We start from the raw sequence: 27,596 nt of genomic DNA, 5'->3' as shown, positions 1-27,596 counted from the left end.
TATCCCTTTAAGACATGAGTTTGTACTAACTACATAGGAGCAAGAGGAGAGGTCAATGAAAGGAGCTCACATGAAGGTATTCTGGAGATGACACCCAAGCTGAGTATTGAAGAATGAGAAAATTTAGCCTGATAAAGAAAGGCCAGAAGGGCTTCCCTGGTGACAGAAAAACGGTGCAAGCAAATGCCTGAAAAGCCCGTTTGTCGACTCTCAAATTTATATCTCCCAAATTCCAGGCTTCTATATCAACTGCAAACTCAAAATCTTTGCTTTGCATGGCTAATAGGCTTCTTAACCTCTCTCCTACCTGTGTTCCTCTCACAGCTTTCTCCATCTCCAATGATTGCAACTCCATCCTCCTGGCTGCTCATGGCAAAAACCTTGGAATTATTCTCAACTACTTTCATTCCAACATCCACTTTGTCAGGGAATCATCTTGGCCCTACCTTTAAATATATGCGGGATTTGAGTCCATCTCAAACCTGTTACTCAAACCTGCTACTCCCCTGCTCTGAGCCACCCGCTCTTGCCTGCTACTACCTGGCCCATCTGCATTCGCTATACAGCACCCAGAGCGATCATTTTCAAATAAAAGTAAAATCGTGGTACTTCTTTGTTCAAACTCCTGTAGTTCGTGTTTCACTCAGAATGAAAGCCAGAGTCCGTATGAGGGCCGACAAAGCCATTGTTGATTTGTTCCCTCACCCATCCCCTTCCTGTTCTCCTCACTAGTCTCCCTTGACTTCATTTGGCCCGCTGATTCTGTTTGGCCAAGGTAGTGGTTTATTGCTTTATTTTTTTGTCTTTGCCTACGTACTGCTGAAGAGGAAATAAATATAACTAAGCAGGTGTTAGGGTTTCTTGCAGTACCAGCACCCCTTGTCTTACTCCTTGTTTGCTTAAGCACTCACACACCTGCAGGCCCTAGGAGGCAAATGTGGAGCCACTGAGGGTTTCAAGTAGGTCACATTTACATTTGGATAAGTTTGCTTTCAGCATGGAGAATGGACTTAAGGGGAACTCTACTGGAAGCAACGACCGAGGGACAAGTTAGGAAGTTTTTTACAACAGTCCAAATGGCAGCCTGTGCTAGGACTCTGGTTGTTAGTGGGAAAGGAGAGAAGGTTCCAGAAATACTTCAAGGTAGAATTGGCAGGACCTAGTGCTTGAGTGAATATGGTGTTTCTGGCTTGAGTCACTTGGTGGAAGAAGGTATCGCTTACTGAATATGGGATTTACGTAAGAAGATGAAATTTGAAAATAAGAAATGGGAAAAATTGTGAATTTCCCTTTGGACATTTTGATTTGAAAGCATCCAGGAAGAGCTACCACGGGTAGAAATTGGATTTAGGGTTCTCAGGTTCAGGGGGAGAGGTCTGGGCTGGAACTTTGAGTTAGCCACGACGTTGCTAGAAACGCTCACTTTTTCCTAATTAGAGGTATTGTTTTTCTTTTTTCAAATTTCACTCTTCACTTAAACTCCTCTATCATAACTTTTCCGGGAACATACACTATGGGCAACCTCAGTATATTGTCCCCTCTTCATGATTCCTTAGGTAATTTTAAAATCTTAGCTATCTTGAGAATTTGGCTGCCCTAACCGATTGGAGGAAAGGTGTGAGGACGATCTGGTTCCTAAAGCACGTGAATATTTAACTTTTTATACAGGCATTCATATAACTGAACGCGCTCAAGAGCTGTGTGTGGCGAGTACTCGCCCTCCTTCGGTACCTAGAAAACTCTTCCCTTCCTTCCTCGTCTTCTCAAGACGAGCCAGAGAGGCCTCCATCCCCGCACCCGCTCGGAGCCGGTCTTTTCTTACTGTGGACGGTGTGGGCGGAGCTTGTGCGGGAGCTTGTGCGGGGAGAACAGGCCTGAGCCGCAGTCACCGCAGTAACGAGACCCCAGCTAGTTCGGGCTCTAAGGGCGATGCGTCTCCAGGGCCCTAGCGGTGGCAGCGCCGGGGTCTGGGCGCGCGTCGTCCCACGGCCGTTGGCGGCGGGGCCGGCCCCTGACCCGAAGGGGGACGGGCTGGGACGGACGGCGTACCTTCCTCGGCCCGTGGGGGGCCCGAAAGGCGCGTGACTGCCCACTGCTCGGCGCGCGCCGTCCCGCAGCCGTTGGCGGCGGGGCCGCCCCCTGGCCCGAAGGAGGACGGGCTGGGGCGGACGGCGTACCTTCCTCGGCCCGGGGAGCCCGAAAGGCGCGTGACTGCCCGCTGCTCGGCGCCCGCATTGTCTCAGTTCCATAGCAACTCGGGCCGGGCGGGGCCGCAGCGGCCGGCGCAGTCCGGGGCCGCGCGCCGCTCCGCGTCGGCATCCGTTCCCGGGGCCTGACGGCCCGCACGGGTGCCGCGGGCGCGGGCAGCGGCGGCGGCATGCCCGAGAGGCGGCTCACCGCCGGTAGGTGGGGCGGCCGGGGTCGGTGTCGGGGCCGGGGCGCGCGGGCCGCTGCTCTCGCCCGCGGGGCGGCCCCACTGCGCACCGCCTCTGGGTTCCCGCGCGTCCCGTAGCACTGGCTCCAGAGTTCTCTCACCGCATTTTGTAAGGAATTTAACCCCTCACCCCTTTCCCAGTGCTTCGTTGGCCCCGTCCTATTTTATCTTGCTTAGTTCTCCGTTTTGCAGCGGGAGTAATGGAGGCCTCCGTCTATTAAGGTTAACTCCGGGGTCACAGTCAATAAGTGACCAAGCTGAATTCCAGAGGCCTTTCCTCCCCACTTCCACCTTGAATTCCAACTTAAAATTCAGTCCATGTGCAGAGAATGAACAGAGGGCCAAGAGTTTTACTGAGCTTGCCCACGTATAAAGCAGCAGGGCTAAGTGCGGTCTCAAATTATTTCATTTACTTTAAAAGGAAATCAGATTTGAGTGAGATAATGTAATATTTTATCTTGTTTCAGAGCCACCAACTATTACAGAAGAAGGATTTGTAAGTACAATTTAGAGGGCTACTTTTTTTTTTCTTGGCTTTTTTTTAAAATAGCAAATCATAGATCGTTAAAAAAAAAAGCTGTTTCTTTTCTTCTTTTTGCCAAATGAGTATAATAGAGGCTTCCGTTTCATAACGAGGGTGCTGAGTACAAGAATTGCTTATTTTTTAACGGGTACATTTTTAAGAAGGGGCCAACTGATTTTTATGGTGGATGCTATTCATTTTTAAAGTTCTTTTACATAAATGGCCTCATTTAATTTTGCTGAACTTGTTAATGACTCCATGAGTGGTAGACTTCATCTCCATGGTTTTGTTGTGATGGGGCTGTGCAGTTCCTGGTTACAGTAAACATTGGTAGGTGGCATTGATTGATAATAAGTGGTCTATTTACGGTTATAATTCCTTTAAAAATGCGCTAAATATGTTCTCAGGTCAGACTTCTGGAGAGTTGAGTAATAATAAGTACTTGGCCAAGTACATTGTAATTGTTGTCATTTAGGTGAGTGCTATATCTAGGGTGGTGGGCTCTGCTGTGGTTCCCACAGTGTATTTAAGGAACTTGCCCAAGGTTATACATTAGCTAGGAGGCCGTAGAGCCTCATTCCTACTACGGTTTGATTCCAGCAGTTCTAACCACTTCTCTAGATTATTTGCTTATGTCCTACAGCACTTATTTCTCTTATTGGTCAATTATCTTATTTGCTTTTGACGTTTTATTCAACAAATGTGAGCGCCTCTACATTCACAGTGCAGTGCTAGATGCTGAGGATAAGTCTCCAAAAGTTCACAGTCTAGTAGGGGCTATGAGAATGGAGGCTCTCTGCTAGCTTCATTTGCTAGTACTTTCCACTTTCACCCTTCCAGACCTTTGGTCCACCACTGAGAGAGGGAGACCAAACTAGAGGCACAAAGAGTGTGTCAGAAACTCCAACCATCTTCCTGTTGCCTTGGCATCTCTCTGTGTAGTGGCAAATTTCTTTAATCTGCTTCCTGAACTGTTCTTCACATCAGCAGGAGGTAGGTAAGCATTTCTGGAGATAACCCTTTCCCATACAACTCCAGCACAAACTCTGACAAGCACCCAGCGACATTACCCTTTGAGCTGTCTGCTAACCTCTCCAGGTCTTTTCCCAACTTATGGGAACTCATAACATCTTCAAGATTCTACTAGCCACTACACTTTCTCTTGGTTTCTTTGTACCACTGTCTCCCAGTTATCCCATCTCTCGTTTTTATGTCCCCCTTTCTGGCTTCTCTTTTTTCCTTACCCATGAAAGTGTTGACCTTCTTCAGGATTCTCTGGGAGGACTCCTCTTCTCCTCCTATGGCTTCAGCTACTCTTATTTCACAGGACTCCCAAATCTACACATCTCCAGCCCACACACCTCTTATGATGCTAGAACTCTGTATCTATTGGGTTATTGGACACTTACATCATCTGGATGTCCCTGCATCACTTCAATAGTCTAAACTGAATTAATCACCCCACCCCATTCTATCTTTCTTCCTCTTTTTCTTATTTTGGTTAATGGTGCCACTGGCCATTCAGTCACCCACATCAGAACCTTTCTTCCCTTTTCTTCACCTCCCACCTGCGGTCATTTAGCAGGTTCCTTTCATAGCCAGATCTTTTTCTCCATCCTCAGTGCTCTCTTATTCAGGCCCTCATCCCTGAGCATGGACTTTGGCAGTAGTCCTCCCTGATATCACTGCCTCCAATATTCCCTCTGCCAACTTCAATTTTCCTTTGCCTAAGGCTTAAAGAGCAGACTCCTGTGCGTCCGCTCTGCTGGATTACTTGCTATGGCTTTGCTCTGCCTTTATATTTTTCCTTCTCCCATCAGTCCTACCTTGGCTATCAGATTGCTGTTAACTCTTTAAAAAATTACCATGTTACTCAATTACTCAGAGCTTTATTAATCCTACTATTTACTGAATGCTGGCTGCATGTTAATATTTAACCTCAAAACAACTCTATTAGGTGGTTATTAACACCCACATTTCACAGATGGGGAAGTCAGTGTTCACAGAGGCTAACTAACTTGGCTTGGGGCCACACATCTAGTAACTGGCAGAGCCACAATGTCAAAAGCCTCCCTTTAGCATTCAAAATCTTTTCTACAACGTTTCAGCCTTCTTTAAACCTTACCTTCCAATACTTTCTATGTGATAAAGACAATGTTCATACCATTTTAGGTTTATAAAGTACTTCCACATGCCCTCTGCTCCAGCCAAACTGCCCTGCTTGCTTCCTTGCCTTTGCTGTTGAGTTTTGTCTCAGCTGCCCTTCCCCATCCATTTCACAGTCTTGCACATGCTTCAAGGTTCAGCTCATCTCCTCCGTGAAACCTTTCCAACCTAAAATCATCCAGATTGCCTTTGAGCCCTGTGCAGCTTTCAGCTGTGACCAGTTTGTGACCAGATCCTCAAATTCATGTGCTCACCAAGCATTATCTATAGGTTAATTAATTCATATGTCTTGCACATAATATTTATCTCTGTTTTTCAAAAGTATAAAAGTATTTTTTTCTCAATATTTTTAGAAGAAATTGTGTGACAGAGATCTCTGGTTTCCCAAAATCCATTCTACCATTTTCCATAATACATGCCAGACATATTACTCTCCAAAATAATTACAACATTTTCTAGCCTCCCTTGCAGCTAAATGTAACCAAATTCTGCTTACAATGGAATGTAAGCAGAAGTGTTGTGTCATACTTCTGAAAAGCTGATGTTTACAGAGATTAAATAACTCACCCCTGGGTCACACAGCTAGTAACTGGTCAGGCCACAATTAGAACCTGTGTCATTCTGACTGTAATACTCAGATAAATGTAAAGGGAGAGAACATGCCCTTCGTCTTGTTTCCTGCTGGCTGAAATGAGGATGTGATCCTGGAGCTGAAGCAGCCATCTTGGATTCTGAGATAGAAGTGGCATCTTGAGGATGGCGGAGTCACAAGATCAAAGGAGCCTGGGTTCCTGATATGTTGGGAAGCCAGTATGCCAGTTCTGAACTGCTTATAATTACATGAGAGAAATAAACTTTTGTGTTATTTAAATAGTGTTATCTTGGTTTTCCATTACTGGCAGCAGAGTCCTGTTCTAATATAAAGTGCTTCCATAGTCATAGGAACTTTTTGCTTATTTCATTTTCTCAACCAGTGATCTAAAAACTACAGTGCTATTAAGTATGTCTGCAAAATATTTTAACCCTACGTCTTCAAATGAGAGAATAACATTTAGAATAAATCATTTGTTGTCAGGGACACATTGCCTTGTATATATTTTAACTTTTTGTTTGTAAATTTTGCAATTTCTTAACAAAATTGTGAACTCCTGGAGGGTTAGTGTTGTGACTCAGTACACCTTAATATTCCCTATAGTTAATAGCACAATTCCCAGAATATGTTATTAGATGATTAATAAATTAGTGTAATTGCTTCACTTACAATTTTTTGCAAAGCTTCATTTGATATATATTCTATATTTTCTATTTTAGCATTTTTAAGTAGCATTTTTTCTACTTTAGTGTCTTTATTAACTTTGGTCATTGATAATTTTCTCAGGGAAAATATATACAAAAAACTTACATATCCAGTTTTCTCATTAGTTCCTTTAGGGGTATATTTTTAATTATATAAGCAATGTATAAATACATTCCTGTAAATAATTCAAATAATGAAAGTGATAAAGTGAATGCTTCTCTTCATTACTTCCCTCAATCCCATACTCTTTTTCATATTCCATAAAAATTGAAGTATAAATCTGTCATAGCAAGAATAGTAGAGTTCAGACCGCTTTATGATACATTGAGATTTGATTATGTGTTAGGTATACATTGAGAAAAGTTTAAATTTTAGAGTGACCCCTAAAATTGTTTTTGACTTTAAAATAGAAAATAAATTAGTATTAAAGACTTAAGTACTTGACTCTTTAAATTCAAAATAATATTTTTTTATTGTGCCTTAAAAATTGAAACTATGCAGATAGATATGTCATGCTTCAAAAATAGTCTTTGTAGAGTAAAAATTTTGTAGTATAATGATCTATTTTGTTGAAGGATTTCTGATATATAAAACTCAGTTTCAACTTTAAAAGCAGATGCCATTTAAAAAAGAAAAGTTTTTTTAAAAAAGCAGATGCTCTTTATTTATACCATAAAATTGAGACTGTAGTTTCAAGCAGTATTTTCTGTATTTTACTTGTTAAAAATGGTATTTATTTTTAGTTAATCTTTAGTCTGTTTAAATTCATATTCTGTTATTTGTATAGGGTGAATGAATTTATTATAAACACAGAGCATTTCCCAAGCATGAGGATATTCTCATTATTCTAATGTAATATGCAAAAAAATCCATATGTTCCAGTCCTCATGAACAAGACCGTCTAATTATATGAACATTAATGACCAACTGGTATTTGTCTTTTCAGATTGTAAATATGGCTGACTGCACATCAGTTGGTTGAATGAACCGTGAGAGCACACTCAGTTGACACGCTAGGTGGCGTTATGTGGAAGTGGTGGAGGGCAGGGGCAGGTGGATGGAGGTACCATCCTGCTTCCCTGCTCACTTTCTTTTAAGAGGGTGCAGAGCGAGGTGCGAGAAGTGTTTCCAACAAGTCATTTGGAAACTGAGACTGGTCCTAGAGGTCCTTTGGAAAGTGTAGGCTGTTTGGAATCCTTCCATCTCTGTGGAGTCCAGTTCTCTGGTTGGAATCAAATTCTCTAATGCTTTTTGGAACTGCAGAAAGTGCGTTAGAAGTTCCATCAATATGATAGTCAACAAGTATATTATTAAGCAACAACTTGCACTTCTCATTGTATTAGGCACTACTGGGGACACACACTGTCCGTCGCTATTCCCAAAAGTTGTATACCTTCTGATTGGCGAGGTGGCCTTTAATATGAAACAATGAGGACACACAGTTTATATTTAAGTGTGAATTTTGAGGTTTAAACCAAAAGCACATTTAGAGAAGCTTTCTATCCGTAGGTAAGGTGTGGCATGGGAGAAAAGGTGATAAAGAGTGTGAGATACTCTCTTTTAAATTAGGATATCAGATTGTAAGAACTTTTGTACAGGGAGAAAGCCTTAGGGTATTTCACCAAATGAATTGACTGAAGCCAAGTAGGTATAATTAGACAGTGTGATTGGATAAAAAGGGAATTGAGAGCTTCCTTTACCTTCTCCAGGCCTTTGAGAATTTCCTCCAGGAGAGAGCGTGAGAACAGAAACCAAATGGAAAAGTACCGCGGGGTAGATGCTGATTGTAATATGTGATGATAACCCTTGGTATCAAAGGAGATCCATACTTTTGTTCTTCATTGCTTGAGCCACTCTTATTTTCTCCTTCCTTCATAAACTATATTCATAATACAATATACAATTTTGCGATCCCGTGAGGATCTGATAAATGGGCTTTTGGCTCTTAAGTTTCCAAAGTGCCTTGGATCTATGCAAGATATACTTTCAACAAGCCACTTTGTGAAGTTTGTTTCCCCTTGTGTTCTCTTTTTGTTTTTCTTTTTTGGCAACATCTCTGCTTTTTATTTTATTGATGTTGCTTTATTAGAGTCTTTCTTAGGTTATCAGTCTCTTCTCTTTAGGTTTCATGTCCTCAGTATAATCATTCAAGCATTCACTCAACAAAAGTGTAAGCATCTATTATCTGAAGCATTGGGATTTTTTTTTTATTGAAGTATAGTTTATTTATAATGATATGTCAGTTTCAGGAGTACAGCAAAGTGATTCAGTTATACATATATATTCTTTTTCAGATTCTTTTAGCATTGGGAATTTTCAAAGTGAGTAAGAAACAGTCTTTTTCCTCCAGAAATTCACAGTCCAGAGAGTGAGATATCTAAACAGACAATTACAGTCTGAAGTATTAAAAGTTATGATAGGGTAAACATATCATAGGGGAAACATCACATTTCTTCTCTTCTTTTGGAGAAGAAAAAAGGATAGATGGGTAAATAAGAGGAGAAAAGATTTTCCAAGTAGAATAATCAGCATGCGCCAAGGTGCAGAACTATTAAAAAAATTGCTATGACTGCAGCATGGTAGTATGAGATGAGGCTAGACAGCTGGGCAGGAACTAAATTGCATTCATCGTAAGCCATTTGTTGTGTGTTAGAAAAGGATGGGGGATTGGGAGACAGGTGGAACTCTTGTATTGATTGTGGTGTTGTTAGGAAGATTGATCTATACTGTAATGGTGATACGGAGAGGTAGGAAGATGAGGTTTGGCATGTTATGGGCAGAAGGGTGAAGCAGAGGTCCCAGGGGTCTGACCATTAGTGCATGGGATCGCAGGGTAGTGGTCAGAAGATTGTCAGATAACCAGGGACTGATTCTAGATGTGATGATAATGATTTGGGATCTGTCATTTAGTACACAGGAGGCTAAGAAGGCTGTCCATAGGTGCAGAGAAACATGATACTGTTTCCTTGTACATAAGTCCCCCCATCCCAACATTTTTTTAATGAAAAAATTTAAACATATAAGAGAGTTAAAAGAACTGTATGGTGAATACCTATATACCCATCACCAAGGTTTCACAGTTATTAGCATTTTGCTACATTTGCTTTTTCATGTTTCTGTCCTTCTGTCCATCACACCATTTGTCCATCAATCCATTTTATTTTTTTATGCATTTCAGAGTATAAGCTGCAGACATTGATATGATACAGATCACCCTAAACATTTCAGCATTTTATATCATAAACTAGTGTTCAATATTAGTTTATGGTTCTTATGTTGAGGTAAAATTTATGCACAGTGAAATGCAAAACTTTTGAGTCCCATTTGACAAATTTTGACAAATGTATACACCGGTGTAATCCAAACCTCCATCAAATATAGAACATTTCCATAATCTTAGAAAGTCCTTTCACGCCTCCTTCCAGTTGATTCTTCCTCCATTCCCCAAAGACCACTGTCCTATTTTTTCACCATTGGATTATAGATTCAAATTCATATAAATGGAATCGTACAGTTAGTTTTCTTTTGCATAAAATTACTCTTGCTCAGCATAATGTTTTTGAGATTCTCCATGTTGTTGCATGATTCTGGCGTGTACATAATTTTTTATTGTGGTAAAACATACATAAAATTAAACTTAACATTTTAACCATTTTTAAGTGTATGATTTCAATGGCATTAAGCACATTCACATTGTGCAACCATCACCACTATCCATCTCTAGAACTTTTTCATCATCCCAAACTGAAACTCTGTACCCTTTAAACAATAACTTCCCATTACCCCTCCTCTAGCCTCCAGTTACCATTATTCTACTTTCTGTCTTTATGGATTTACCTAGTCTAGGTAACTCATATAAGTGGAATAATATAATATTTGTCCTTCTGTGTACGGCTTACGTCATTTAGCCTGACATTTTCAAGGATCATCCATGTCATTGCATGTATCAGAATTTCATTCCTTTTTAAGGCTGAGTAATATTCCATTATATATACATACCATATTTTGTTTATCCTTTCACACATCAGTGGGCATTTGGGTTATTTCCACCTTTTGGCTGTTGTGAATAATGGTGCTAGGAACACAGGTGTACAGATATCTGTATGAGACCCTGCTTTCAGTTCTTATACCCAGAAGTAGATTGCTGGATTAAATGGTAATTATATGTTTAACTTTTTGAGGAATGATGGCTGTACCATTTCACATTTCCTGTCAGCAATGCACAAGAGTTCCAATTTCTCCACATTCTCACCAGCACTTGTTATTTTCATTTTTAAAAAAAAATCGTCACCATCCTAGTAGATGTGAAGTGATATCTTGTTGTGGTTTTGATTTGCATTCTCTTGTTGCTATTGTTGTTGAGTATCTTTTCATGTGCTTATTGACCATTTGTATATCTTCTTTGGAGAAATGTCTATTCAAGTCCTTTTCCCGTTAAAAAATTTGGGGTTTTTTATCTTTTTCTAGTTTAGTTCTTTATATATTCTGGATATTAAACCCTTATCAGCTATATGATTTGCAAACATTTTCTCACATTCTGTAGTTTGTCTTTTTACTTTCCTAGTAGAGTCCTTTGATTCAAAAGTTTTAAATTTTCATGAAGTCCCATTTATTTATTTATTTTTTGCTCATGCTTTAGATGTCATATTTAAGAATCCATTGCCAAATCCAAGGTCATGAAGGTTTATCCTTATGTTTTCTTCTAAGTATTTGATAGTTTTAGCCCTTATTTTTAGGTTTTTGATCCATTTTGAGTTAATTTTTGTATATGGTATAAGGGAAAGGTCCAACTTCATTCTTTGGCTTGTGGCTATCCAGTTTTCCTAGCACCATTTGTTGAAAAGAATGTCCTTTCTCCACTGAATTGTCACGGCACCCTTGTTGAAAATTATTTGACCGTATATGAGAGGATTTATTTCTGGACTCTTTTCTATTCCAGTGGTCTGTATGTCTGTCTTTATGCCAGTACCACTTTATTTTGATAACTGTAGTTTTGTAGTAAGTATTGAAATCAGGATATATGAATCCTTCAGTTTTTGTTCTTTTTCAATATTATTTTGGATGTTTGCAGTCCCTTGAAATTCATTGTGAATTTTAGGATGGGTTTTTCATTTCTGCAAAAAAAAAAAAAAAAAGGCATTGGGATTTTGATGGACAGTGCATTAAATCTGTAGATTGCTTTGGGTAGTATTGTCAACTTAGCAATATGGTCTTTCAGTGCATGAACATGGCATGTCTTTCCATTTATTTATATCTTCTCTAATTTCTTTCAGCAATTTTTTAGTTCAGTGTACAAGTCTTTGCCTCCTTGGTTGTTATTCTTTTCTCTGCTACTGAAATGAATTATTTTCTTAATTTCCTTTTTTGATGCACATAACTTTTTTTTAAAACATGTATTTATTTATTTTTGGCTACATCAGGTCTTAGTTGCGGCACGTGGGATCATTTCGTTTTGGCACGTGGGCTCTTCGTTGTGGCGCACAGGCTCTTCGTTGTGGTGCACAGGGTCTTCGTTGCAGCGCACAGGCCTCTCTCTAGTTGTGGTGCATGGGCTTCTCTCTAGTTGTGGCACGTGGGCTCCAGACTGCTTGGGCTCTGTCGTTGTGGCACGTGGGGCTCTCTAGTTGTGGCACACGGGCTTAGTTGCCCCTCAGCATGTGGGATCTTAATTCCCTGACCAGGGCTCGAACCCACGTCCCCTGCATTGGAAGGCAGATTCTTAACCACTGGACCACCAGGGCAGTCCCCTGAGGTGCATAACTTTTTAATATTAGGTTTTATGCTTGAGATGACTGTATGTAATTTCTAATCAAGACTTTCAGTGTTGATCTTTTAATATTCTTGTATAGTCTCTCTTGGTGAGAAACTGTATCTCCTAATAGGTATTAACATTTTTTAGACTTTTTTACAACCATTCAAATCTGCAGGAGTTGAAATTAAATTTTAAATTTAACAGTACTCCCTCTTTTCATGACAAATATAATGTTAAAAATTCTTAGGAAATAGAAGTCAATAAAATGTTTCAGTTATTTCAAAATAATGATGAAACTCTATACTGCAGTATATGCATATATTTTTCAAGTGATTGCCTTGTATCTAGCTGGTATACTACTACAAGGATCCATCAGTTGCCAGCAGACAGAAATATCTGTTGTATGTGAAGGCCAGATTTGGGGCCATCATCCTTCCAGGGTCTCCCCTCCCCCTTTCCTTCAAGCTGTTAGCACCTTTTGGCTGTGAACTGTCTTCTTGGACATCTCAAACAGAAACTCCTCCAGCAGCTTCGTAGCACAGTGGTATGCTTTGCAGCTAGCTAATAAATCCATGTCCAGGGGCTTGAGCAGCTCTTTGGCTATGCTCAGTGTCTGTGTGTGGGATGTGGCTGATAAATCGCTGACTCCAGGGAAAGGAGTTGGATCTGAGGAGTCCCAAACAAGTTTGCTCACAACCAGAGGTCACCATCCTGGGAGCACCAGCCATCCCTGACTGTGCCTGGTAGCCTTGAGGTCTGAAGAGGTCCACTTTCACTTGACCCATTGAATTCCATTGTCTGCACACCACCACGTGTCATGGCCATACCGGGTGGGAGGCTCTGGTCTAGTGACTGGCCTGTTTAGAAAGGAGAAAAGAAAGAATTTATATGTACTTTAGGAAGAAGAAGTAAAAATAGGTCCATCCTGGTAGGCTTAGACCTTATTTCCAAAATTATACCTATCTCCTGGTCGATGATAGCATTCCCAGTCTAAAGTGTGTCAGTTTAGGATTCTGCATTGGAAATTAGATGAATGGCTTTGGCTAATGTGTGAATGGCTTAAAAGGAAGTTGGAAACTTGGATTATTTTTCTAGTTGTGCCATTAGCTAACTGATTACCTTTACTATGTTTTGCTTTCCAACCTCTCTTTCCTCATGCATTTCTCTCTTTACTCTGCATTATTGCCTCTCGTGTATACTTCTAAATATAGAATTTGAAGTTATTTGAAATATAATTCAAATGCCATTTTCCCCACTTGATTCTTTTCTGATTCCCCCTACCAAATAATATCTTTCCCTCCTTTGGGAGGAAACGTTTTATGTTGTAATTTTCTTATGGCATGTATTGTATTCTTTCTTGGACTATGGTTTTTGTCTGTATTTATCTCATTTCCTCTTCCTTGTTTAGAAGGTCTCTGTATATCTTGCATCTTTTAGAGTTGTGAAGAAGTTGTAGTTTATCTCATTTGAGAGTCCAGCAAAATGATTTTTTAAGCAATAAAATTTTTTACCTATTAGAATTAGCAAGCACATATAAACTATTTTGTTTAACCCTCTGTCAGGAAGAAATTTGAGAAGTTTGGACTAAAAATGGAAAAGCTGACTTCACTTCCACAGATGGCACACCTGTAATACATGAAAAAACAGGTTTCAAGAGTGCATTCAATTCTGAAAAAATGTTCCTGCCTTCCATTGCATCATTCTGCAGAGAATCTGTGTTGCAAATTTTGCAGCCAGGTTCATGGAATGATGTAATGGAGGAATTGATTGTAACTCAGTTTTCTTCTTGATTGTACCACTAACCATCACCAGTTTATTGGTTATTTGGAAGCTATTAAACCTGAATATGGAGACTTAGTTCATTGTGACTGGATTGTGGAAATTTATTGAGAGTAACTGAGCTGCTTCTCCAGATCAAGGCCTTAAAAAATTTTTTTTTTAAACTAAAGGGTTTGGAGAATAAAGGGTTTATCAGATTCTCATAGGTTCACAAGACTTTGTTACTGATGTGACAAGATATCAGAACACAGTGAACTAGAAACTGCAGTGGGAAAATATGCTCAGTTATTTAGAGAGGTGCAGGACTTCCCATTAACGTGTGACAAGAGGATTGAGCAGATGGCACTTGAAGGCTACACTTATTTGCATTGGGGAACTAACTGCCCTGATATCAGCAGAAACTCTTATGGTTAATATTGGTAGAAATTAAGATACAGTTTCAGAAAAGAAATACAGATTTTGATGTATTTGAATAATAACGTCCATGGTTGTAAGTGCAAACTGAGGATGTGACTGAACACCCAGGGAATGCCCTCTTGTGTGGTGCCTCAGGGGGACCTGAGGGAGCTGAGAGCACATTGCTTACCAAGGGTCAGGGCAGTGCTGCTGGAGTCAGGTGTGTGGGCTGGTACCGCCTGAGAACTCCTGTCCATCTATCCGGAGATGAGTTCACAAATTGAGAGTAAATGTTTAGAAACCTTACAGTAATTTGTCTGACAGAGTATGGAATTTAATAATAAAAATGTTGGGCTTGTATTATGTATATTTTTATTTCACTTTCTAATAATTCATTCTTATTGTATTTTACAAGAGTTATCTGTCTGAAATCGATTAGGGAGAAAACAAAACAAAACAGGTACTTCATCACAGGTGGCTTGGAAAGCATTGATTAGAGTCTCTTAGAAGTGTGAGGCATCTGTAAATGAATATATGAATCTGAGGATTCTGTAGAAATTTCTGGCAATGTGACTGACCAAATTCTAGGTGACATTTAGGTCTATGAGGATTTATGAAATACGCATTTTGTTTTATTGCTAAAAATTAAAAACGAAATGGCTCTTTTAGAAAAACTAACAGGGACTGTACTCCATTACAGTTACTAATTTAAAATACTCAACTTTCCCATCTGTGGATTTTTGATCATGAGCCCAGTAGTGTAAAATTTGGCCACCCTTATTGTAGTACAATGCCTTTACCTAGGAAATTTACCCAGGAAATCCTAAAAATATTTATTGAATTATTTATTAGTTTGCTAAATGAAAATTAAAGTAACTCTGAAAGGTGAAATTCAAAAGATGATTAGACTTTTAGCCTCCACCAAATGTTATCTGCCTTGTTCTGCTGTATTTGACCTGTGCCAATCAGAGTTTTTTTGAGCATGTATTACTAAAGCACCACTATGAGGGTAGTATGTTTGTGAGATCCTGAGATTGATATTGTTGTTTTAATCAGCTGAGATTTTTAGTAAACTAAATCCTTAGTTGTTCTAACCAGTTCATATTTTTACTAAGTTCTTTGATATAAATCCTATAAGTGATTGTTCATAACTCTATTCTGATACTGCAATTACTTAAAGAAATTACCCTGAAAATCTGTTTTCCAAAGTAGGTGTTAATATACTATAATATCTTCCTTATACTTTCACACTATACTTCAACAAATTTTTAAAACTTGGCCCGTATAAGAAGAAAATAATCAGCCATATGGAAATAATAGCATTGTGTCGTATTGTCAACTTTCATGTTAGATTTGTGAAACTGAAATATAATTATGAATAACAAAATAAACACACGTACTATACAACAGGGTATGTGATGATGTGCTTTTGACACAATGGAAACAATTACTAATAAAATAAGGTGTTTTATTTGGAAGAGAGACTTTGTTATTGGCAGTGGCTTTCCAATTTGCCAACTTTGAAAGTGACTATGTTGGTGGATGAGATAGTTATGGAAAAAAAATGTATACAATCCTTATTCTTAGAACACATGCATTGTCAAAGTTTCTTCATGCAAAAGTTACGCAGGACCCAGATTACTAAAACTGTCTCATTCTAAGGGGGAGGAAGTGGAATATTTTCTTCACTTAGTTTATCACTTCTTTTAGGCAATTCATGAAATTCTTCATTCTGAATTTCATCTTAACCCCAAACACTGGTTCTGTCTTTATCGACTCTGCCTTTATTCTTATGAAATAAGTATATTTAATAAGTCCATGGGAAATTTACTGTGTGTAGTATTTTGTACTTGTTGACGTTTCTTAGAGCATCGTGCTATATTTCTCATGTGCTCTGTTTTCCAGCTAAGTACAGTGGCAAGGCCTTTTTTTTTTTTTTTTTTTTAAGGCACAGGCTTTTTATTTTTTTTTTAAGATTTATTGATTGATTGATTACTATGTTGGGTCTTCGTTTCTGTGCCAGGACTCTCTCCAGTTGCGGCAAGCGGGGGCCACTCTTCATCGCGGTGCGCGGGCCTCTCACTATCGCGGCCTCTCTTGTTGCGGAGCACAGGCTCCAGACGCGCAGCCTCAGTAGTTGTGGCTCACGGGCCTAGTCGCTCCGCGGCATGTGGGATCCTCCCAGACCAGGGCTCGAACCCGTGTCCCCTGCATTGGCAGGCAGACTCTCAACCACTGCGCCACCAGGGAAGCCCTGGCAAGGCCTTTTAAGAGGACGCTCCATTCTATTTTCTTATTTCTTCCTTCCAGAGATTGTAACACTGTGTTCTATTTATAGTGAGGGTTCACTCTTGACTGACTGAAAATAATTTGAAGATCTACATTATAATCTGTTGGTATCAGAATTAGAGAATAATATTGGCATGTTTTAAGACATTTTAGTGTAAGCATAATATTGTTTCTGTATTTTTGCAGGAAGATTCTTTGGCAACAGATGATTTCCTTGTGGACTACTTTAATGAATTCCTAAGCCTTCCAGTGAGTGTATTATTATGTTCTGTGGAATACATTATCAAAGCAAAATATTGTAAACACTGGATTATCTTGTGAGACAAATTTATCAGGGGTAATATTTTTTTAAATACTAATTAAAGCATTTAGATAAAGTTTTGCCTTTTTATGGAGTTAATCATTTGGGTTTGAATCATATTTAGGAATTATTCTTATTGAAGAAGCTGGGTCAGTTATACTACAATAAAAGTAAATAAATAAAGAAAAGAAAAAAAGAAACCTGGGATTTTTCGAACAATCAAAAGCATTCTGTACAGAATTGGATACAGTTGTATTTGGGTATCATTTTACACTTTAAACTGAGGTGATGAGGAGAGAATATAAAAAAATTTAAGAAACTAAATTTCTTGCCTCTAGGCAATTATTGTCATCCTCTTGGACAGATATTAAAGTGGAATTTGTGTTTAAGGAAACTAGCGTTTTATGTCGATAGTAAATAAGACTCGAGACACTGTTGTTGGTGTAGCATAGGTAGATGCCAAATAAGAGATTTTTGGTCTTAGACAACAGTGACTGGTAGAGTAAGTATTGAGGGATTTAGGAAAAGTGAAATGGGGATGCATTAAAAACACTTATACTGTTGTATAGAAATAAAGTTCATCAGGAATGTCAGATGAAAGAAAGTTAGATAAGAAATGGTTTTTATTGTTGTTATGGAAACTTTTTTCATTCAAATACTTACTAGGCAAAATTTGAAATATAAAAAGTCACAAATAATTTTAAAGCGACTGGACCCTAAAATGAGTAATCTCTTAAATCCCAACCACTGAAAATGATTTTTGAAGGGAACGTATTAGATGTATTTTTTTGCCTAGATTAGCTTTTGTGTATATGTATGTATCTATGCATGCAAGTTTGTTTTGTTTCCTTTTTTCCAAAAAGAATTTGCGATTTCTCCTCCACCTGGCATGCTAGGTGTTTGGAACCATTATGGGGGTCAGGTTGAGACACCAAGCCACGCTCTCGCCTTCCAGCATCAGGCTTGAGCCACATTACAGGACACCCCTGGAGATTCTTTTGTGGTCTGACTCTTCAACTTTCTTTGTCTAATTGTATATTATAAAAAACCCAGCAGAGTCACAAAGTTGTCGGAATTTTGCTCTTCTGGATTATGTAGTCTTTCCTCTAGGCTCTGCATTCTCCATTCTTCCTCCAAAAAAAGTACATTTTTGTGAAGTTTTAAAAAGAAGAATCTTTATATTGGGTCTAATTTCAGTTTCTCAAGATTTACATTTCATTGTCTCAAGATTTATGATTATCTTGACTTTTACTTGCTTTAGAAAATAAATCCCCCTGCCTAACTTTCTTTTTAAAAATATTTTTTAATTCTAGAAGAAATATAACAATAGTATAGAAAATTAACTTCAAACGTAAGAAAAACTCGGCTGAAGTCCTGCCATCCAGTTAGAATAGATGTGACCTTTTTTTGTACATTTGCTTCAAGGCTTTAGTTGAATTGACTGAGTGTGGTTTCTGTTGAACTCTGTCTCTGCAATAATGTTTTTCATCCCTCCCCAGCAGTTTCGCCCTTTCATATGTCCCATGCAGCCCACCTGGGCCACTTCTCTCTCTTTTCTGTCTCTCCAAATTCTTCTGCTTTTACATTATCTGTCTCTCTGTCTCTCTCTCTTTCTGTCTCTCTCTGTCTCTGTTTCTCTTCCTCTCATTCCTTTGCATTTACATTTGGTACCACAAAATCTAATTATTAACTACCCATGCTTCATGCCATAAGATGGGAGGAGGGGAAATGTCACAGGTTTTCAAAAAGAATTTGGGGGCAGGGAGGAGAAGGAATAATGGATTCTCAAACCAAGTTCCTAGCAAGATTCTAGAACAGATTAGTAATGTTTGGTTTATGAGCACTTAGCTAAGAATTAGAAGCCAGCATGGGTTTACTGAGAATTAGTGAGCCAAACTAGTCTCTCTCTCGTTTTTTTGGATAGTTATGAACTGGCACTTTAGGGAACAATAAATTTAATGTATTAGGATTTCAGTAAATAATAATAATGATAATAAATTGAACCATGTTACTTCCTACTCAGAACTTTGTCTAGTGGCTTCTCATTACACTAAGAATAAAACCGAAAATTCTCTATGACCTGGCTCTTGCCATCTCTTGGTCTTTATTTCCTAAGCCTCTTCCCCTTGTTAATTCTTTTCCAGCCTAACTGGAAAACTTGGCCTTCTTTATGTTTCTCAAACATGAATATGCCAAAGGTACTCAGGGCCTTTCAGCCTGGAGGGCTCTTCCCTGAGATATCTGTATCACTTTCTCTCTGATTTATATCATTTCTGTTCAGGAAGCCTTCCCTCCCAACCTTGTCTAAAACAATACACGAAACACATGCTCCACTTCTGCTGCTGTATTTGTCTGCAAAGCCCTATCATGATCTGTGAAATTCGTTCTCAAATATTTGAAAGAGTTCACTAATCACAGCTAGAAGGGGTTGACTCTTAACAGACGACAGATTGAAATCCAGATTCCTTAATATGGACTCTTTGCAACATGGCCTCGGTAGAGCCTTTCTAGCTTTGTCTCTAGCTTCGTACTTCTTATGTCACCCTGTGCGCTCTTTCCTGCTTCCCGCAATCACCCTCCCTCACCTTAACCACACGTGCTCTTCCCGTGCTCATCTCCCAGTGCAGTGGCTAGGAAGGGGGGGCGGGCAGAACTGTTTGCGCTCAGCCCCTCCACTCATTACTCATGTGATCTTAGACACGTTCCTTAATTACCTAATTCTTCGATTCCTTTCCCTACCAAAACAATACAACTATCTTACAAGACTGTGATGAAACGAGGTAACGTGCATTAAGTGCCTGGCACAGAGTTAGTGCTTCTCTTTCCTTTCCCTTCACTAACTAGCCCATCTTGTCATCCATTCCTGAAACATGAGGAGTGGTCACTCTTTACTTGGATTGATGGATCATTGTCATTCTAGAGAATAGTCTGTCCCGTGCAAATCTGTCATTGGCTTTGACGTTTAAAAATTATTTTTTATCGGAGACTTGGATGAAACATTGCAAGAGAACCAGTGTTTTTCCAGCTTAAGGTCACTCAGCTAGTAAGTGACAGGGTCCACTCAGGTCCACATGGCTCAAGAACTTGTCTTACTGCACTGTAGTGACTATAGACATGTCAGCAGAGGGATAAACTAATAGTTTGGATAACAGAATCTGGTCTCATTTTTGTCATGGTAGTCTGAAAGGGGCTAAAACAAACAAAGCTAATGTGTTTTTAGGGTGCATTAATAGAAATGTAGTTAAGATCAAGAGAAATATTAGTCTGAAGCATAGCAGGCGCTCAGTAAATGGTTTTTTGAATCGGATTGAATTGTCAGACCGCATTTGGAATACTGTGTTGCATTCTTGGTGCTGTATGTTAAGAGTTGCTCTGCCAAACCAGACTCAGGAAGACTCAGTTAATGGATGCTCTGGAAACCATGTCTGATGAGTGAGGGTTGAAAGACGAGTCGGTGTTGAACCTGGCTTGGGAATGGGTAGAAGTGTTGTAATGAAGAGCTCTTTCCAAGTATTTGAAGATCTGATTGAGGAAGAAGGGTTAACATATTCTGTGAAGCTAGAGGGCAGAACCAGGGCCAGCATTTATGAGGAAATTGATTTTCACTCACTAGAAGAAAAATGTTTAAAGATTGTTTTCTAACAATAGAATGGCTGGCTTGTGCAGAACTAAACTCCCTGTGATTGAAGATATTCAGGTATAGGTAATCATTTGGGGCAATATTTTATAGGGGATATATGTACTGGGTGGGAGATAAGACTTTTTCAGCCAAAGAAAATTTGATTAATTTCTTCTCCTCTAACCGTGTATTTCTTAATCTCAGGAGTTACACCGTAAATTTCCTGGGGCCAGGATAGGTCCCTTTCTTCTGTGTCTCCCTAAACTTCTTGAGGACGATTTTCTTTTTATTTTTACGTCTTCCACGTAAGATCCTTGAAATAAATAAGTAAACCTTCTAATCTGCCTCCGCTTCTCTACCACCTGCACCCTCCAAAAAAAAAAGGCCCAACAACCTAAGCCCAAGAGTGTAGATACATGTTATAACATTCTCTCTCTAAAAGAGCTCTTAAGTCGTCTAGATTTCTGAGATTTCCTTCACATATGTAGTGCAATGCCCAAGGTCCCATAACTGGATTGTGGCACAAATGGGCCTAGGAATCAGGCTTTCTGTCTCCTACATCATTTCTTTCCATTACACCATTACACCCTTGGGACACATTGTAAGATCCAGAAATTGATGGCTGGTAGCCTGCCTCCATGTTATTTTTTGATGAGGGGAATCCAGGACAGTTGCTGCTATTATAAATGATTATGGCACTTTCCAAATCCTAGCTTTCATAACTTCATTCCGTTTGTTCTGGTGCCAGGTTCACTTTTAGATATTGTTTTCATTTGGTGTCTGGGAGGGTTTTTTTTTGCTGTCAACTCTTTATGGACAAGTGTTTGCTTATTAAATTTTCTTCTGTGCTATAGTGTGAAAACACTTTTTTTCCCTTTTGGTTTTGCTTTGTGTGTATTATGCTCAGTGACTATTGTGGGATTGAGTAGATGAGCCCACATACAGATTTAGGTTGGTCCTCTGTGGGTGGTTTAGAATGTTTGTGACATTTATGGTTTGCAGAAGCTGAAGGGGTGGCCTATTCTCTACCCTCCTTGCAAGGATAGGTATGTCATGTGTTTGCCAGACCATGCTTAGCTATGTGCCTTTGGAATTTTACCATAACTTCTCTTTTTGGAATGATTCTCCACACTTTTTAAAAATCTGTAAACTATTATAATTTCTTGCAGCTTTATGAAGGAGGTACATGTTAGATTGTTGGGTAAGGGGAGAGCGAGAGAGAAGGAGAGAGAGTATGGATTTGGGGAATGGGTGGGATGAAGTGGGGATGAAGGACTTGGGTCTTCCCCTGCCAAGATTTAAATACTCAGAGACTGATTTTTAAAGGTGTTGTTGGAGCCCTAGGTAGTACTGCTTAGTTCAGCATTTGTTCCTATGGGTGTTTTGATAAGCCTTGTAGCTCAAACATAAAGCACTCAAATTACCTAATGTAACTCATTTTATTAACTAATGATATTTTCTCTGCATTTTATGTGGCACATTATTCCTTCCATCCCACTGGTGAATATGTCCAGTAAATAGTTTATGGTTAAGCATCTAAAATGACAATAAAGCTTAGATTAAAAGAAGTTGTTATTGGTAACTGACTTGTTATATTCAAGTTGTCAGATGTTTCTCATTCGCTGACTAAGATGCATGTTTAAAATATAGCTTTGGAACTCAATTAGTAGAGACACAGTTGGAGCAGAGATGAACGTGTATTAAATTAACCTAGTCATTAGTTTTTAATTTAAATACTGTTCAGCTAAATAATTTGGCACCCGGTAAGTTTCAGTGGTGCTGGGCTGGCAGTTAAAGCACATCACTAATTATTCACAGGTTTTTTTTTCCTCCTCTTTTCAAAGAAATGTGGAACCAGCAATTTATTGTGGTAAAAATATTTTCATGCACTTGCTTTTTCTGTGAAAATATTTTTCGCACATGGATGACTGGTACTACAAAGTTAGCTTTCACCACCTTCAGGTCAATTCGTTTTAGAACATTTGGAAAATGATACCCTTGAAATAAGAAAATTAAGTAAGGGAAAGAGCAGTCTGTAACAGCTTGCAGAGGATTGGGTTTGAGGCTCACACTGAAGATTTTTCCTATCATATGATTAAAAGCTGAGTGTTCTCTAAATCAGCCTACTCAGCTTTCTGCGGGAAAGTCTTCCTCCATCGTTCATTTCTGTCTCCCCCACTTTACGTGTCTTTTATTGTCACGTACTAAACTAATTTGAGGAATTTTGTAGATGAGCTTAGAAACGGTAAAAACAAGAGGACATGACGTGTGAGAGAGATTCTTCTTAAGCAGACAACAGGACTTGGGAGAATAAAGCCCAGGGTTCTTTCTCCTATAGACCATAGATGGTATAGACCATAGATGGCCAGCCCCTCCATGTATGTGAACACGCATGAAAGTCAGCATGAAGTAGGAAACAGAATGTGGGCTTTGAAGTTTGCTTAACCTGGATTCTGTCTCCCCCCAGCTAAAAACTCTGCAGTGGCTCCCTGTCATTCTAAAGCAATGATTCTCAAACTTGAGCATGCATCAGAATCACCTGAGGGCTTGTTAAACACAGACTACTGGGACCCACCCTCAGAGTTTCTGATTATGGGGTGAGGCCCAAGAATCTGCATTTCTAACAGGTTCCTAGGTGATGCTGATGCAGCTGGTCCAGGGACACCCTCTGAGAGTCACTGATTTGAGAGAGTAAGTTGAGAGTTATGGCATCAATAGCAAGTCCTTGGTGAACTTGTCCTCTGCCTTTCTCTCCAGGCTTCCATCTCGTTATTCTCCCCTCGAATATTAAGCTTCAGCACCGTCAAACTGCTTCCAGGTCCTCAAAAGCGCCCTGCTGTCTGGTGCTCCTTGTCTATTGTCGGTGCATGTATCTCGATACACTTGCTATTTCTTTTGCTGAATTCCCTTCTCTCCCTCATCTGGCTGTTGAGACTGCCCGTTTATTCTTCCAGACTCAGCTTTCTCTATACAACTTCCTGAATTTCCTAAAGATAGTTAACAAATCCTTCTGTGCCATCACTCTAGTTTGTATATACTTCTATTGTAGTTACTGTGGGTTAAAGTGGACTTGCCTTATACACGGGTTGTTACTCAAAATGAATTATTCGTGCTCTGCAGAGTGAGCGAGGGTGATTTAAAGAGTGAGGGTGACTGTTTACCAGTCCACAAACACACATAGACCAGTCTGTGAACATCCTAGAGAGCGTGTGAGATGGAAGATGAGAATCTGCCACTCCCTCAGTGGCTCTTCTCCCTCTTGCCTCTTAGTGTAGTCATCTTCTCATGCTGAGGGTGATTCTCGTGGTAAACATACATATTTTTGTATAACATGAGCTTTAAACACAAGCCCACCACTTTATCTGGTCCCTAAATAAAGTAGTGACACATTTCAATGTCAGAGGAAAAATTGACTGTGATAAACTTCTTGAAAGATAGAACAACACGATACTAAGTGTTTTCAAGGATTTCAAGGGATAGTTTTGACTAAATATGATTTCACCTTATGTGCTGACTGTAGGACCCCTTTCCCTTGTCTCACATCTCAGTTCATGTCTTGGGATGTGAGCCCTGTTGATTTTCAAAATCAGGGGCTCGCCTCTCACGCGCAGGTCTTTAAAGTTGGGATGCCTGATGTGGGGTTCGAACCCTTTGCTACTCATGGAGAAGCTCTGGGTTTCGAGTTGCCTCGCAGGGTCACTGCACCAGGGGTGGGGTTTATGACGAGGTTGTATCCCAGCTTCTCCTACCTGTTTGATGTGGTTTGCATCTTGTTTGCCCAGTGTGTAGTCATCACTCAGCCAGCCTTTTGGCTTCTTTATGAGGAAATTGTTCCATATGTAGCTGTGGACTCAGTGTGTCCGTTGGAGGAGGCATATTCAGGATCTTCCTAAGACGCCATCTTACTGTAGGATGAGTCTTTATTAAAAAATATATGTGTGTGTATATATATATATACACACCCACATATACACACACAAACACATAATAGGTATTTATACATATACACATATATTTCTAACTCCAATTTTGTAACATCCTGCCATTTATTAAATTTTAACTATAGTACATCTAGCATATCTAGCAATCTGTTAGTAAAACTTGGAAGAATTGATGCTCTCCCTAGTACCCTTACTGATCCAAGGGGAAGGGCTTAATGTCTTCTACTACCTGGCTAAATATATATAAATTAATCCACATGAGTATGCAGTTTGCTGAAGGAATCCTAAAATAAATTAATATTCTGGAAAAGGGACCTGATTCTGAATTTGGAGGGCAAAATGAGAAAAGACACAGCCAATCTACCGTATACTTGCTATGGAGATAGAGGCCCCAAACATGTTAGTGATTTACCCAAAGTCACAGAGCTACTTACTGGCAAGCTGGTATTCAAACTCAAGACTCCTGACTGTTGTATATTAACTGACTGACTTTAAATAAAAGTTGGCAGCATTTAGTAATTACTGAGAAAAGCTCAGAAATACTGTCTTTCACTCTCTCTCCTTTTTTTGGTCACAGTGAATGGAACGGTGTTGAAATAGGCTTAAATGAAGAACACATTGTACTTAATTTTCTCCTTTTGGGCAAGGGAGACTTAGCTTTCATGGCTCCTGGGGATGAAAGAGACAACAGGAGTGTTATTTCTTCTTACTTTACTCATTCTTCCCTAGTAATCCACCCCCTTCTAAGAGAATAACATTGCTTCATAGAGACCAGGTGTGTATTTCTTTCCAGTTCCAAAGAAGCACAGAGATAAGAGGTTTATGCAAAAGGACTTTCTGCCATAATATACCTGACACTTATCTCATGGCTTAAGTACATTTGGAAAAGAAGGATTCAGTGGGTTCCCTTACCTGTAGTCAAGAGATTTCTAAGCTTCTAAAAGGAAAGAGGTAATGATTAAGAATACAAAACTTTGTGTAAGTATATATATATATGCATACATTAAGTATCAAGTCTTCTTGGAGACAGTGAGTTTCTGGTTTTTAAAATTGTAAGACGTATTTCCACAAATTTATTTTGCAGACCTTTTCAGAGGCAATTAGATTTAATGTGGACTATGGAGTTTTTGAAGTAGTTAACAATGCTCCACAACTTCTGGAAAAGCAACTGAAAAAAATTCTCTTAAACCAGCAACCTCGAAATCCCATCTATGATGTTGTAAGAAAAGGAAAGAGTGATGTTAAACCTGTTCAAGTGAATGCCCCTTATGAAGATGAGACCATTAATGTCAACTACAATATCATGGTAAGAAAGTATATTTGAGTTTATATCTTGCTAGATAGATAAAGCATTAAGTGAGATTAACATCAGGTTCCTTGGGCTTCCCTTTCTGAAGTGTAACTGTATCTATTAAATTTTATTGTACTTGCACAAAGTATTTGTTAGTTACTATATCATCTTATTCATATCAAATGGCCAGTTTAGTCTAGCAGTTTGTTGATATTTGATTATCAATATGAGAAGGTTCATGTAATTTACTTTGAATATTTAGAAAATAAGTTTAATTTGGGGCAGTATAAATGTATGTATGCTTTACAGTTTGGATGCATTCTAGAAAGTGTGGGTATACAGGCATACCTTGGAGATATTGCACGTTTGGCTCCAGACCACCACAACAAAGTGAATATCATGATAAAGCAAGTCATACAATTATTTTGGTTTCCCAGTGCATATAAAAATTATGTTTACACGACTTTGTAGTCTATTAAGTGTACCATAGCATTGTGTCTTAAAAAAACAATGTACATACCTTAATTTAAAAAATACTTTCTCGGTAAAAAACACTAACCATCATCTGAGCCTTCAGCAAGTCATAGTAGTAACATCAAAGATAACTGATCACAGATCACCATAACAAATGTAATAATAATGAAAATGTTTGAAATATTGCAAGAATTACCAAAATGTGACACAGAGACCTGAAGTGAGCAAATACTGTGGGAAGAATGGTGCTGATAGACTCGCCTGCCACAGGGATGCCACTAACCTTCAGTTTGTAAAAAACACAGTATCCGTGAGGCACAATAAAGCAAAGCACAATAAAACAAGTTATGCCTGTGCAGTGAATTTATTTCATTTGAGTTCTATCCTATCAAGCATTTGGGAATTGAGATTTCTGTCTTTTAATTATTATATTAGTTTCAGGTGTACAACACAGTGATTTGATATTTTTATACATTGTGAAATGAAAACCACAATAAGTCTAGTTACCATCTGTCACTATACAAAGTTATTACAATATTATTAAGTGTGTTCCCTATGCTATACTTTGCATCCCTGAGACTTATAATTGGAAGTTTGTATCGCTTAATTCCCTTTACCTATTTTGCCCATTCCCCCGCCCCTAGAGGTGGAACTGCTGGATCATATGGTAGTTCTAGTTTTAATCCTTTGAGGAAACTCCATCCTGTTTTCCATAGTGGTTGTACCAATTTACAGTGCACGAGAGTTCCTTTTTCTCCACATCCTCGCCAACACTTTATTTGTTGTCTTTTTTGATAATAGCTGTTCTGACAGGTGTGAGGTGATATCTCATTGTGGTTTTGATTTGCATTTCCCATCCAGTTAGTGATCTTGAGCATCTTTTCATGTGCCTGTTGGACATCTGTATGTCTTCTCTGGAAAAATGTCTATTAAGGTCCTTAGCCAATTTTTTCAATTGGATTTTTTTGTTGTTGAGTTTTATGAGTTCTTCATATAATTTGGATATTAATCCATTATCAGATGTATCATTTGCAGATATCTTCTCTCATTCAGTAAGTTGACTTTTTGCTTTGTTGATGGTTTCTTTTGCTGTGCAAAACTTTTCAGTTTGATGTAGTCCCATTTGTTTACTTTTGCTTTTGCTGCCCTTGCCTGAGGTGACAGATCCAAAAAAAATATATATTGCTAAGACCAGTTTCAGAGAGCATATTGCCTATGTTTTCTTTTATGAGTTTTATGCTTTTGGGTCTTACATTTAAGTCCTTAATCCATTTTGAGTTTATTTTTGTATATGGTGTAAGAAAGTGGTCTAGTTTCATTCTTTTGCATATAGT

At 39.0% G+C, this 27,596-nt stretch overlaps 1 protein-coding gene across 1 annotated transcript in view; it reads left to right on the top strand.

Annotated features, from left to right (window-relative positions):
• The first annotated feature begins 2,377 nt into the window (after positions 1-2,377).
• Positions 2,378-27,596, top strand: part of RGS22 (regulator of G protein signaling 22) — a 168,269-nt gene continuing 143,050 nt past the window's right edge. The window contains exons 1-4 of the mRNA XM_068525488.1: positions 2,378-2,402; positions 2,902-2,930; positions 16,823-16,885; positions 25,582-25,803. Of these exons, the coding sequence (XP_068381589.1) occupies positions 2,378-2,402; positions 2,902-2,930; positions 16,823-16,885; positions 25,582-25,803 (339 nt within the window). The remainder of the gene's footprint in view (positions 2,403-2,901; positions 2,931-16,822; positions 16,886-25,581; positions 25,804-27,596) is intronic.

This window comes from Eschrichtius robustus, chromosome 17 (genome assembly GCF_028021215.1).
Source record: "Eschrichtius robustus isolate mEscRob2 chromosome 17, mEscRob2.pri, whole genome shotgun sequence".
NCBI classification, from domain to species: Eukaryota; Metazoa; Chordata; class Mammalia; order Artiodactyla; family Eschrichtiidae; genus Eschrichtius; species Eschrichtius robustus.
Note: the sequence above shows the minus strand (reverse complement) of the source record. Positions and strands in the feature narration are given on the sequence as shown.